Source organism: Bos mutus, chromosome 10 (genome assembly GCF_027580195.1).
Source record: "Bos mutus isolate GX-2022 chromosome 10, NWIPB_WYAK_1.1, whole genome shotgun sequence".
In the NCBI taxonomy this organism is placed as follows: Eukaryota; Metazoa; Chordata; class Mammalia; order Artiodactyla; family Bovidae; genus Bos; species Bos mutus.
Window position 1 is genome coordinate 19,484,108 of NC_091626.1, and position 14,410 is coordinate 19,498,517.

General features: G+C 39.4%; 1 protein-coding gene across 2 annotated transcripts in view; it reads left to right on the forward strand.

Moving 5' to 3' along the window:
* Positions 1–14,410, forward strand: part of NEO1 (neogenin 1) — a 237,205-nt gene that overhangs the window by 184,794 nt on the left and 38,001 nt on the right. For both annotated transcript variants that reach the window (XM_070377403.1, XM_070377404.1), the window contains exons 13-16: positions 2,714–2,763; positions 3,713–3,860; positions 6,890–7,000; positions 8,071–8,265. In XM_070377403.1, the coding sequence (XP_070233504.1) occupies positions 2,714–2,763; positions 3,713–3,860; positions 6,890–7,000; positions 8,071–8,265 (504 nt within the window). The remainder of the gene's footprint in view (positions 1–2,713; positions 2,764–3,712; positions 3,861–6,889; positions 7,001–8,070; positions 8,266–14,410) is intronic.

The following is a 14,410-nucleotide window of genomic DNA, read 5'->3' on the forward strand; positions in this document are numbered from 1 at the left end:
CTGAGCATGGTTCCTTACATGTGAAATTTAGATAATACCAGCTTCATTGGGTGGCTATAAAAATCCATTGAGAGGTCATAGGACATGTAGTACCTGGTACTTGAATAGCTCCTTGGTATTTTATTTTTAGTAGATTTTTTTGTATAAGTGAGTATTATTGCTTGTTCATAGAACAGATCATCCAAGGCTATTGGAGGGCTGCCCTTACTCTACATAGCAATTATATTTCCATGCCAAATAGGTCTTTTAACTCCTCAATATTTTGTGACAGTTTATATCTCACTGTTATTTGCTTAGACCCATGACCTAAAGCAGTGGTTTTCAAAGTACAGCTTACCAGTGAAACTGAGTAGGTCAAGACCCACATTTTTTTAAAAGATATTTTTAGAGTAGAACAGAAAATAACAGTTCATTGCACTTAATGTATATATTGTATCCTGAAACTCAGCTAAATCCAAATATTTCAAAAATGTCTTTTTCTTAAAAATGTGTGTACATGTTATAGCCTTTACACTGAATGTCTAAACAAGTTTTAAGAGCTGTAGTTTGACTCTTTTAAACAAGGGGTGAGACATCACATCACCATCAAAGGAGCAGACTGGCATCATGTAATGTGCTGCATCAAGAAAGACGTAGCTTCGTCTGTCTCACCTGTGCTGTGTCCCTGCCAAAAACGTTCTAAGTGTGATCGTGATGGAACAGCTAGACATACATCCAAATCGGCGGACATTCTGCAAAAAAATAGACTAGCTTGAATTCTTAGAAAATATTAGTCTCATGAAAGAAACGAAAAAGGGGAGTCATTATAGGATTAAAGAAAAGTAAAGACATATAGAATAAAATAAAATATGTATAATCTTTGATTCCTGAATCTGGGAATAAAACCAGTATAAAGACACTCTTGGTACAATTACTTAATAATTAGGTGGGTATAGTATCAGTCAGTATTAAAACTTAGATACGTTTGTAGGTATATTAGATAGTAGTTTTGTGCTGATTAGATTTTAATGTGATCATTGTATTATAATTTTGTTGGAGAATGTTTTCTTAGGAGATACATACTGTAGTATTTAGGGGTGAAGTATCATGACTGTAACTGTCTCTCAGCTCTCCAGAAACAATATGTAGATAGATAAATATGTATAAATATAATGAGAGAAATAAAGCAGATGCAGCAGAATATTAACAAGTGGTAAATGCAGGAAAAGAGTGTATGGTGTTCATTGTATTCTTCTTGCCACTCTTTGCACTTGACATTTTTCAGGATAAAAAGTTAATGCGGACTGTATTTTGGTTAGCCTGTGTTTAACATAGGCTTTTAAATCTACCCATGAGCCACTTCTAAGTGCATCAAGTGGGTTGGCATGCTGACTGCAGTGCCTGTTGCAGGAACTGAATATGTCTCAGCGTGGTTGGTTAAGGGCAGCACTTCAGAGGAAGAGAAATCTTGGTTCTTACACCAGTTGAAACAAATACCTTAAGCAAGTTAACTCCCCTGAGCTGCAGCTGTAGTTTGTCATCTGTAAAGTGAGATAATAATAGAAACTCCTTTGTAGGATTGTTGTGAGGATTAAACTACCTGCCATGTAGGAGCATGAAGCAGATCTTAGCCGTGATGGTGGTGGTGGTGATGAAAGAGAAGAAGACAGCAACAACAATTATGTTGGTGCCTCTGCAGCTGAGTCAGAGGTTCTTAAAAAGGAGATGACTGAAACCATCCACGGACTTTTTTCAGAACACAAATGGAGAAGTCCTTCTCCAGACCCTCTGAATCTCTGGGTTGAGAGATCTCTATCCTCTCTATCCTCCAGAAGACTACACCACAGTGGGCACTGAGTTATGTGTCTGGTCACCAGGTATCAGAATGGAAGGGAGAAATTTCCATGTATGGATTAGGAGAGAAAAGCTAAAGTCAGCATTTTGTGGTTGGAGAAGAAACTAATTAGGTTTGCTTAAAATTTTTTTCTTTCTATAGTTACTACAAAAGAAGACACTGGAGGGCATATGTACAATAAACTTTGAGATACCCTGTCTTATGTTCTAATATGTGAGAAACTAGTTATACAGCTGTTTTGTAACTAATAGTCCCAAACCTCTCACATCTGAATGAGTATTTCCTGCTATATAGTTGCCTTCAGAAGCCAAATGGTTACTTAACTGGACTTCCATTGTTTAACAACTCTTTGCTCTCCTCGAAACTGCCTTCAAAACCAGTTTAGGAACCCCACAAGAAAGCCAAGGTCGTTGATTTGTGTACATCACACTTTGGACTTGTAATGATACCCAGCTGATTCACTTCCCATATTCATTAGGCTCATTTCCAGAAATTGTACACCAAAATAAAGATAGCTATTCCCAAGAATATTCAGAAGAATACATTAAAGGTTCAGAATATAATTGGGCTCTAGAGAAGTTTAGAGTCATCATCATATCCTTGAAATAAGTATCTGACTTCCCAAAGGTATATCCTGACTTGGGTATGGATGTGTGTATATGTGAATGTGTCTCATTTTAAATGACTTATATATGGCCACACCTTATCCAAATACTGCTGTCAACATGAGGACACTGGCTCCTGGGTTAGCCTTTCAGGTTGCGTATCTGTGTTTGAGATGCTCATTTGTATAAGGTCTGGCCAAAAACAGTCACATGATGTAATTGAAATTAAAAATTTTTTTTTCATTTCCTTTCTGTTTTTTTTTGGTCTGTGCAGTTCCCAGTGCTGCTCCTCAGAATCTGTCTTTAGAAGTAAGAAATTCAAAGGTAAAACTTTATATTGCTGTTGTTCATTTTTACGGGTAGCCTGTTAGGCCTCAGGAGGGCTTATAAAGAGGGAGATTCTCTATCAAAACAATCATAATCAAGCAGAGAAAGAAAGTGACATAGATATTACACTTGCCAGTTTAAAGCTGGACTTAGACGCCAAGTTTGGTTTATTCTGTTTAATTTTACTGCCTTTCTCTAATGCCAAAATTACTTTAGCCTTTCTGCAAGTATACTGCTGTTACTATGTAAACCATGGTGTTATAGACCTTCAACATCCAGAACCTTGGTGATGTGGTTTATGATACTGGAGCCATTTAGTACTGTGAGGTGAACCCAGAGTGAGTCAAAGGCAGACATCTGTCCTATGGTTGCACTGCTGTAGCCAGCTCTCCTGGACAAGTTCACTGTGCCCTGAAGACCACGTGTGCCTCTCAGATGCCCAGAGCCCCTCCTGGGCTGCATAGACAACTCAGACAGGCAGTCCTTTCAAAAAGTAATCTGGGACTCCTTTTCTTTTAAGAAACAATCAGCTGATAATTAACAGTCCCCTCTTTGAAAAGTTTTAGACAGAAACTATCTAATTTCACTCTTCTTACAGTAGAGGTAGAAGAGAACCTAACACTGATTTACTTCCTCATCCACATGCCTCTGGCCTCATGGTTTCCTTCGGAAACTTTCCTGAGACTTTTGCCCGGTATCTTCATTCTAGCAAAATAGATCAGGTGCCAGAGTGCACTCCCCACAAATACAGTCTCCCCATTCCATCTTTGAGGGTTTTAAAATTTAAAACTATCTTTGAGTGATTATCAAATAGCTTAGTAATAAAACTCTGAACACTCTGTTGCCTTTGTATTCCTTCTCTTACACAGTGAATTCAGGGTAGTAATACGTAAAACAGGACCAAGATTTGATATATTGTGTTTCCCTCTAATCTTGTGTTTCCTAGAGTATTGTGATTCACTGGCAGCCACCTCCTCCAGCCGCACAAAATGGACAGATCACTGGCTACAAGGTTCGCTACCGAAAGGCTTCCCGAAAGAGTGATGTCACTGAGACCTTGGTGTCTGGGACACAGCTGTCACAGCTGATTGAAGGTAAGCTGCTTTGCATGTAGGCAAAAGCTCAAAGATAGTGTGTCTCTCAAACTTTGAATTAACGCTAGTCTAATGACTGCTCCGGGCTGTTGACTTACACAAATCAAAAATGGTTTAAAGGAATTTGTAATAGTTCAGTCAACTTCTGACCTGATAAAAATTGTAAAATATACTCTTACAGGTTTTGCCGGTTCTGTGGTGAAATTATTTTAATGTATTATCCACGTAAACAAAGCTACATAAGCAAAGAATCTTACTCAGTCTAGGTGGTAGCAGAGGCCTACAAAATGATTTCTTCTAACACTGACACCACTTGGGTATCCGTGACCTGAAACAGTTGTGAATGGCCACAGCCATGCAAGGAGAACGTTTGTCCTCAAGGGTATCTTTCCATTTTCTTATTTACTCACTTGAACCCCGCAGCTCTAAGCTGCAGGAGATAAATACGACTGCAGGAGTGTTGCTGAGAAATCTCACCAAAGGAGCATTACTGCAGAACTGGTCATGGATGTTTTTAAAAGTCAGTCTGATTATACTCCAGACCCAGGTGAATAACATTTCCCAAACATGAGGCTTTTATTTTGAATATTTAATAGTAGGTACTTATTATATACCAGTCGCGGTTCTTATTTCTAATAAATAAAAATAGATACAGTCCTTGCCCCTGAGGAGACTATTCATTTTCTCAATGAAACATTTGATGTATAAGCAAAATACCACTTTAATAAAAATAGCCTTTTGTTTATCAAGAAAATTCTTGCATTTTAAAATTATATTTAGATTCATTCATTCATTTAATAGACTTTATTGAACTTTTATATAATGATGAGCAAAAGGTGTATGTGCACTTAGTCTCTCAGTCGTGTCTGATTCTTTGTAGCCCTGTGGACTGTAGCCTGTCAGGCTCCTTTGCCCATGGAGTTTTCCAGGGAAGAGTACTGGAGTAGGGTGCCATTTCCTACTCCAAGGGATCTTCCCAACCCAGATATCGAACCTGAGAAAGGAAGGTTGTTATTCTCTTGAGCATTAACTTGAAGCTGATAAGGGGAATAGTATGGGTTCCCAAGATCTTGTATTGAACAACAAATTACAGGATTTTAAGGTTTAGCCAGTAATTGTTGTTTCTTTTGTACTACTTACAGCATTTAACACATTCCGCTGTATCTTTATAATATGGATCGAGTGCCTTGGTTTTAACCTGCGAGCTTTGTAGGTCATCTTGAGGGACAGGAGTTTAGCCTCTGTACTTACTCTCACTTTACCTACTCGTGTGTACTCCCTCCCACTTGCCCTCACTCTTACATTCCAATTCCTCAGAGGAGAGGGAATGATAACCTGATTGGTTGAATTCTTCTAGAGCCTGTTTGTTAATAGTCCAGACTGTTATCTGTTAACAGTTACAGATGCCTGTGTGGCCCACTCTGGCACTTTCTGTTCAGTGTGTGCAGGAAGGAGAGAGGGGTAAACTGACTAGGGCCCAGCTATTCTGTTTCTCTTCCTGTCTTGCTGCTTGCTTGCTTGCTTGTGGACCAACACCAATCAGGATGGGCGTACAGAGAACAGGCCCACCTCTCCTCATACCATGTGACAGAATTAGCTGAGCCAGGGCTCGTCCTGCATCCTGGCCAACCTCTCTCTCAGTAGCTCTCCCTTAGGAATTTTTGTACTAGTTTCTGGCCAGTGATCCTGTTATTTGAATAATGGGAGGTGTAGGATAATTTTTCATAACCTTTATAAGACCTTTCACAATATCTGGTATCAAAATGTATGAATGTGAACTGTACACTCAAAAATGGCTTAGATGATAAATTTTATATTATATGTATTTTAACACAAAAAGAAAAAAGTTGACTGTTACTCCACTTTGTAGACTTTTACATGTATATCTTTGTTACCTTTGATACATTCTTATATCGTGTACTTCATTAGCTAATAGTAAATATGAAAGATTGCACTGTAAAAAGGCTTTATTCCTCTTTTACTTGTTGTAATATTTATGAGCAAGTAGGTTGTTGAGAAATAGATTTCTAGGCCATATTTGATGCTTAAAATGTTTCTTTTGTGGTTATGGGGTGACCCAGAGAACAGAGGTAAAATGGTAGGAGTTACACCTCTGCTTATTTTCTGGTCTTGGTTCTGAGACCAACTGACTTTGTTCCTTTGTTGTAACTCTCATTCCTTTGGGCTGTTTTTGGTCTTAGCCTCCTTAGTAACAAAATAAAGTGAAAAAGTGAAAGTATTAGTTGCTCAGTCGTGTGAGACTCTTTGTGACCCCATGGACTGTAGCCCGCCACCTCCTCTGTCCATGGAATTCTCTAGGCAAGAAGGGGATCTTCGCTACCCAGGGATTAAACCCAGGTCTCCTGGATTGCAGGCAGATTCTTTACCGTCTTATCCACCAAGAAGCCCATTTTGCCACTCTCTCCTCCAGGGGATCTTCCCGACCTGGGGATGGAACACGCATCTCTTATGTCTCTGCATTGGCTGGCGGGTTGTTTACCACTAGCACCTCCTGGAAAGCCCTCATTTCTAAGGTGCCTTCAAGCTCTTTTCAAAGGTCTAAAGTCTCCTGGGAGCTTGCTTTATTTTGTTTTGCTCTTGGATTCTTGGGCTTCCTATCTAGAGATAGGAGCTCCTCTGTGGTATATTTATGTATTGCTTGTTCTGTATTAACTTTAACTGAAATGTTACCAGGAAGAGGTGGTGGTGGTGTTGGTAGTTCAGTCACTAAGTCATGTCTGACTCTTGTGACCCCATGGACTGTAACCAACAGGTTCCTCTGTCCCTGGGATTTTCCAAGAAAGAATACTGGAGTGGATAGCCGTTCCCTTCTCCAGGGGGTCTTCCTGACCCAGGGATCGATCCTGGGTCTCCTGCATAGCAGGCAGGTTCTTTACCGACTAAGCCACTAGGGTAGTAGCTTTGTACTAAGATGGTAAGTGAGATACTGGCTTTAATGGGAGGTTTTAATCTTTTGTTTTTCCAAAACTCTTGTTTCATCTGTTTTTTTTAAATTGTTTGCATCGCAGGTCTTGATCGGGGAACTGAATATAATTTCCGAGTGGCTGCTCTAACAGTCAATGGTACAGGCCCAGCTACTGACTGGCTGTCAGCTGAAACTTTTGAAAGTGACTTAGATGGTAAGAGCAACAATCAGCAGGATTGGAACAGTCTGGGTACTAACTGAAGTCAAATGAGTCAAACTATAAAGGCATAGATTTTGGGGTGTATGTGGCTAAAATCTATGAATTTTTGTGGATTATACTGCTGTCGTTCCTGTAATATAGCAAGTCTCCTGAAATGTATTTTTTATAGTGGCCTTTTGAGAACTGTCCCTGTAAGTAGAACCAGAACAAGTAAAAATGTGCAGGTGCTTTAAGTCTGGCTTTTTTACCAAGGCCATTAAGTAGGCAGAGGATCTAAAATTTAAGGCTGCACCCTGTAGACTGGCCTTTGTTTTAGTTACGTTTCCCTTTTCCCTTAGTCCTAGAAACCTCGCCGTTTTTCTCACCAGTTTATTCAGTGACTCCATATGAGTGTGTGTATGTTGCCTTTATCAGAGACAAGTGCTCCGCTTAAAAGGCAAAAGACCTGGGTACTTAATGTAATTCTTTGTTTACTGATTTTTAAATAGAGGTAGGAATTTATGCCTTGAGATAATGTGTGTGAACGATACTGCAAATTGCCACCTTTTAAAGCCTCTTAGTCTCCCACCATTTAAATCAGTTTGTGGTTCTGAGTTTCGTATTTTCTGACTTACCGTATTAGTTTGGGGAGTAAATAACTGATATCATCACTGTCATGTGAAACGTGATCACCTGTTGACAGCAGGCTTCTATTTAGTGTGCTGTTCCTTTCTCATTCCACCTGATGGAGTGTGGTAATCAGCTGTGGGACCAAGAGGAGTGGGCAGCAGTGGAAAGACAGTTTATTTTTCTCCATTGGGAAGGCTCTTGGACCTCTTTGTCTTTCCTTCCAAATTATAATAATCCTGCAGTGTCTTGTGTTTCAGGTTGAGTTAGGTTGCAGTTAAACTGTGTCCGTGCTTCACTATACATGCAGATTCTCTTTGAGAATTCTTGGCCATAATGGAAAAAAAAACTTAGCCCCAGATGATTTGGCAGAAGCCTAAACACCTTGCCCCAAGGACAATGAAATATTACAAAGGAAGGTGCATCTGAATCTCATCTTGCTCTCCTCTCCTTCGCAGAAACTCGTGTTCCAGAAGTGCCTAGTTCTCTTCACGTCCGCCCACTGGTCACTAGCATCGTAGTAAGCTGGACGCCTCCAGAGAATCAAAACATTGTGGTCAGAGGTTATGCCATTGGTTATGGCATTGGCAGCCCTCATGCCCAGACCATAAAGGTAGACTATAAACAACGCTATTACACCATCGAAAATCTGGGTATGTATGCTAAGTAAAGGAAGTAACTGCGGGTGTGATTTGTTTCTAACTTTTTTATTGTATATTTTATTTTTATAGAAAGCTTTCAAAAATAGTACAATTTTTATTCTTCACCCAGGTTCCCCAGAGGTTAACGTTTTATCACACGTGCTTTATCTGCTGTGTACCCAATGTGTGTGCTCAGTCGTGTCTGAATCTTTGCAACCCCATGGACTGTAGCCCACTGTAGCTCCTCTGTCCATGGGGTTTTCCAGGAAAGAACACTTCGAGTGGGTTGCCATTTCCTTCTCCAGGGGATCTTCCTGACCCTGGAATTGAACCCGTGTCTTCTGCCTTGCAGGCATACTCTTACCACTGAGCCACTGGGGAAACGCGTTTTGTCTGCTATTTGTACCTGATTTTGTTTTATCTCTCTAGGAACCATTTGAGAGTAATGATGCCCCTCCACCCACTAATGCTTTAATGTCCCTTTCCTTAAAATGAGGGCATTTTCTAATATAATCACAGTGCAGTTATCAAAATCAGCAAATTAACTGTGAGACACTATCTATAGACTTCATTTATATTTTGCTAGTTGTCTCATCAGTGTCCTTTGTAATGAAAGAAAAACACTGTTTTCTGGTGCAGGATCTCATGTATCTACTTAGTGTGTTTCATTAGTTTTCTTTCATATGGAACAGTTCCTTTATTTTCTCTTTTATGACTATGACATTTTTGAAAAGTACATTTATGCCTTATAGAATGACCCTTAGACCTATGTACTATTTCATCATTATATTCAGCTTACACATTTTTGGAAGGAATAGCATAGATGTGTGTATTCTTGTCAGTACACCATATCAGGAGGCAGATGAGAGCCTAATGCTAGTGACATTAACTTTAACCACTTGGTTAAAATGATATCTTCAACATTTCTCTTCTATAATGTTATTTTTTTTTTCCTTCATAACTCAAAAGTACCTTGTAGGGAAATATCTTGAGTCTTTGTAAATATCTGGTTTCTTGTCAAACTTTTACTCAGTAGTTTTATCATCTTCAGTATCATTATTATGGTGTTTCTCAAGTGGTGATTTTCTAATTCCATTATTTCTTCTGCATTTATTAGCATTCTTTGATAAAGAAGAGCTTTGCTTCTCTTCCATATTGAAGGAATGGCCAATGGGAATCTCTCTATAACTAGTTTCTCTGTCCTTTTGACATCTCCTGTCTTTATTTGAGCACTTTCTTCCTTTTTGATTCAGTAAGATGTTTCAGGCTTATCTGGTATTTTCCTAGCTTTTGCCCTTGAATCAGCCATTGCTCCTTGTTTCTTTTATAGCAAATGATATTTGGAAACCAGTATTTGAGCACTATTCATGCTCATTGTTACTAGCGTAGAAAGCCTGAGAAATCTATTAAAAAATACTACTAAAACTATAACTGAGTTTAAAAGGGCACAAGGTATAAAGTCAATATGCAGAAAGAGTTGTATTTCTACATACTAACAGTAAGCTATTTATGTGTGTGTGTGTGTATGTGTATGTATAGGAAATCTGTACACTGAAGAGTGGAAAATGATTGCTGAGAAAAATTAAGACTTAAGTAAATGGAGATACCATGTTTATGGATTAGAGGACAGTATATTATTATGACAGTCCTCTCTAATGCAATCTCAAGTAAAATCCCAGTAGACTTTTTTCCTGGACATTCATAAACTTATTCTAAAGTTTACATGAAAAAAGTGAAGGAGCAGACATTTTTTAAAAAAGAATAAAGTTTAGAAGACCCATACTATGTGATTTCAGGACATATTATAAAGCTGCAGTAACTGAGACATTGTGGTAATGTTGGTGTAAAGGTTAGGTGTTACAGATCAATGGAACAGAATAGAGTTCAGAAATAGATACATGCTCAATTGATTTTTGACAAAAACACTGACATAATTCAGTGGAAAAGAAGATAGTCTTCTCAGCAAAAGGTGCGTGAGTAATTGGATAATTCTGTGAGAAGGAAAAGGAGCCTTCATTGACTCTTACAGCATACACAGAAACAGACCTAAACAAATAACTAAAACTTCTGGTTGTTGTTGTTCAGTCGCTTGGTTGTGTCTGACTCTTTGCGACCCCATGGACTGCAGCACACCAGGCTTCCCTGTCCTTCACCATCTCCCAGAGCTTACTCAAACTCATGTCCATTGAGTCGGGATACCGTCCAACCATCTTGTCATCTGTCATCCCCTTCTCCTCCTGCCCTCAATCTTTCCCAGCATTAGGGTCTTTTCCAGTGAGTCGGTTCTTTGCATTAGGTGGCCAGAGTATTGGAGCTTCAGCTTCAGCATCAGTCCTTCCAATAAATATTCAGGGTTGATTTCCTTTAGGATTGGCTGGTTTGATCTTCTTGTTGTCCAAGAGACTCAAGAGTCTTCTTCAACACCACAGTTTGAAAGCATCAGTTCTTCAGTGCTCTGCCTTCTTTGTGGTCCAACTCTCACATGCACACATGACAACTGGAAAACCCATAGCTTTGACTATACAGACCTTTGTCAGCAAAGTTATATCTCTGTTTTTTAATATGCTGTCTAGTAGAATACAGAAAAAAAATCTATGTGACTTTGGGGTACACAGGGATCTCTTAGGATACAAAGAAGTACAAATTAAAAAAATGAAAAATGAATAAATTGGGCTTCATCAAAATTTAAAACTTCTACTTGGAAAGAGACCTGTGAGATGAAAAGGTAAACCACAGACCAAGAGAAAACACTCATCATTCAAGTATCTGACAAAGAATTTGAGTCTGGAATATGTTCTAAAAATTTCTTTAAAAACTCAGAAGATAATAGTCCAATAAAAAGGTAGGAAAAAGATTTGGATGGACAGTATACCAAAGAAGATGATATATGAGTGGACAGTAAGCACATGAAAAGATTCTCAACTTCATTAATTATCAGAGAAATGCAGATAAAGCCACAATAAAATATCACTACACAACCTCTAAAACTGCCAAAATTTAATAGACTGATAATACCAGATATCAGCAAGGATGCAGAACTGGAACTCATACTTGCTGGTAGACACATATGAAGGTACAACTGCTCTAGAAAACAGATTGGAGGTTTCTGAAAAAGTTGACTATACAATCCAACATTCCCACTCATAGTTACTTAACCAAGAGAAATAAAGACGCATATCTTCACAAAGATTTCTACACAGATGTTCATAATTGATTTATAATAATCTAAAGGGGGTAAACAAGTTAAGTGATGAATTGTACTATATCCATACAATGGAATGCTGCTGCTGCTGCTGCTAAGTCGCTTCAGTCCTGTCCGACTCTGTGCGACTCCATAGACAGCAGCCCACCAGGCTCCCCCGTCCCTGGGATTCTCCAGGCAAGAACACTGGAGTGGGTTGCCATTTCCTCCTCCAATGCATGAAAGTGAAAAGTGAAAGTGAAGTCGCTCAGTCGTGTCTGACTCTTAGCGACCCCATGGACTGCAGCCCACCAGGCTCCTCCGTCCGTGGGATTTTCCAGGCAAGAGTACTGGAGTGGGTTGCCATTGCCTTCTCTGACAACGGAATACTAGTCAGCAGTTAAAAGAAATGGGTTACAGGTACACTCAACGACATAACAAATCTCACAAACATTATGCAGAGCAAAAGAAGCAAAACACAAGAGAGTACATACTGTGTTACTACATTTTCATGAAATTGCAGCATGTGTGGCCCTTATAGTGACACAGCAAGATGAGTGGGTGACTAGAAAGCGAGGAGGTGGGATTGACTGCAGTTGACTGGCAATAGGAGGACTCTTCAGAGTGTTGGGAATATGTGGTCGTGATTTGTTTTTGTTGTTTAGTGCTAAGTAGTAGACTCTTAAACAGGTGTATGTATTTGTCAAAGCCAAAAAGGTACATATAAATGGGTATATTGTGTTATATATAAATTATTACCTCAAAGGTGAGTTACAAAGCCAACATTTTGAGAAACAGTAATATTTTATAATAGAAAATGAACTGATTTAGATAGGCATATTTTTCCAAATTAAATATCATTATTGAGATCTTCCTCTGAAAGGCTTGCCTTTTAATTTAGAATCTTCCCTGACCAACCTTTTTTATTCAAATTTATTTGTAAATATCTTTCCTAAGGACAGTTTTAAGTGTCTGATAAATTACTTAGGGCTTCCCTTGTGACTTAGACAGTAAAGAGTCCACTTGCAACGTGGGAGACCTGGGTTTGATCCCTGGGTTGGGATGATCCCCTGGAGAAGGAAGTGGCTAGCTACCCACTCCAGTATTCTTGCTGGGAGAATCCCCATGAACAGAGGAGTCTGGTGGGCTATAATCCATGGGGTCACAAAGAGTTGGACACAGCTGAGCGACTAAGCACAAGAACAAGCGATAAATTACTTAGGGTCATCTTTTCTGGTAGAAGATAAGCAGCAATTTAATGCTTTAGTCAAAAACAGAGTAGCCTTTTTCTTTTTCCTTTCAAGAAGAAACAGCACAGCTAACCTGGGAAGTGTTCCCCACATGAACAGTCTTATAAGGCAGTTGTAGGAGAGCAAAGGAATAGGCTAGGATAAAAATACTTCTGTGGTCACCCACTCCTCCTGTTTCCTTTACAAAACTACTGAAATGAAAATCCTCTTTCAGTCTAACAGGAGAAGGAAAGTAAAACACAGGAAACAGAAGCGTTGAAGTGAAGTGTGTTCAGAGGAGGAGGAGGTGGTAAGGCACAGTGGAGCAGGCAGGGAAGAAGCCTGACTTGTACTTGAAAGACTGAGGGAGAATAGTGATTGGAAACAAGAGCTGAGAAGGAGCCCTGCATGTGCTGAAGGCAGTAGACATACTTTAGTAGTAAAGAAGGTGCACACTGAGAAGCAGCAAAAAAAATTGGTGTGGCATAAAGTAAAATAAACTTGCAGTATTTATCAGATAGATTTAAGATACATATAATGTTGAACAAAAGAAAAGTCAGTGGAGTGGAGAAATACACATAAGAATGCATTTATTAATCAAACTAGAGCTCTCTCTGAGCTTCAAATCTATATAAACATCTGCTTGCTGGGTATCTGTACTGGAATATGATAAATCATGATAGAATATCTTATAGTCTATCATAATTTAATCAAAATTAAAGTTAGTATCTTCTGCAGACTTTCACTCAATCAGCAAATACCCCAGACACTGTGCTAGAAATAGAGCACAATAGAAATAGAGAATCAAGCAGATGTGATTCCAATGATTAGAGATAATATAATTTTTAAATAATTTAAATTTTTAGAATGCTGAGGAGGAGAATTGAGATGCTACAGGCTATGTATTTAAAGAGGTCATCCAGTCTGGGATGGCCCCTTTCAGATGCACGGGCAGTGTCTGAGTAAATAAGAGTGTTGTATGTCTGCAGCATAGGGGACAGATTACACAGGTTACAATCTGCTGCACAGGTTACAACCCAGTCGTAGGAGAGCACACACCGCTCGGTGGACTGAGAGGTGGCCAATAAAGAGTGAGCACAGGGAATGAGGCAGAGTGGTGGGAGGCATGTAGGTAGCATCAACAAGACTTGATCACTTATGTAAGGAAGGAGGGAGAGAGAGGTCTTAATGACTCCCATGTTTCTGGCTTGAACAACAGCATGCCTAGTCATGCCATTTATGAACTCTAGGGAAAACTGGAGCAGATCTGAAGGGGCGGAGGAAGGGGAGAGAAAGAGATTTGAGACATCCAAGAGATGGAGATGCCCAATAGACAGTTGAACAGGTCTGGTGCTCAGAAGAAAAGTCAGGACTAATTTGCATTGGATCACACATGTATGCTAATCCATCCAAGGAAATGAATGGAAGCACATGGGCAGAGAGTGAAGAGTAGGACTAGAAGGGGGCCTAGAATCAAGTCTGGAAAATGTGTATTGTGATTCTTCTGTCCCCAGTCTCAATGAATGGCATCACCTTCTACCATGTTGTCCATATCAGCACCTTTTCCTGCCAGTCAAGTACTAACTCTTATTTATTCCATTTGTTGTCAGTTCTTTCTCACACTGGAAGACCAGGTACCTTTATATACTGCTCAATGGTATCTAGAAAATGGGCCACCAAGCAGCTTTTGAAGAAATGAAGGCCACTTGAGGTGTGGCCACCTTGAAAAACTGCCCAGCTTTACCAG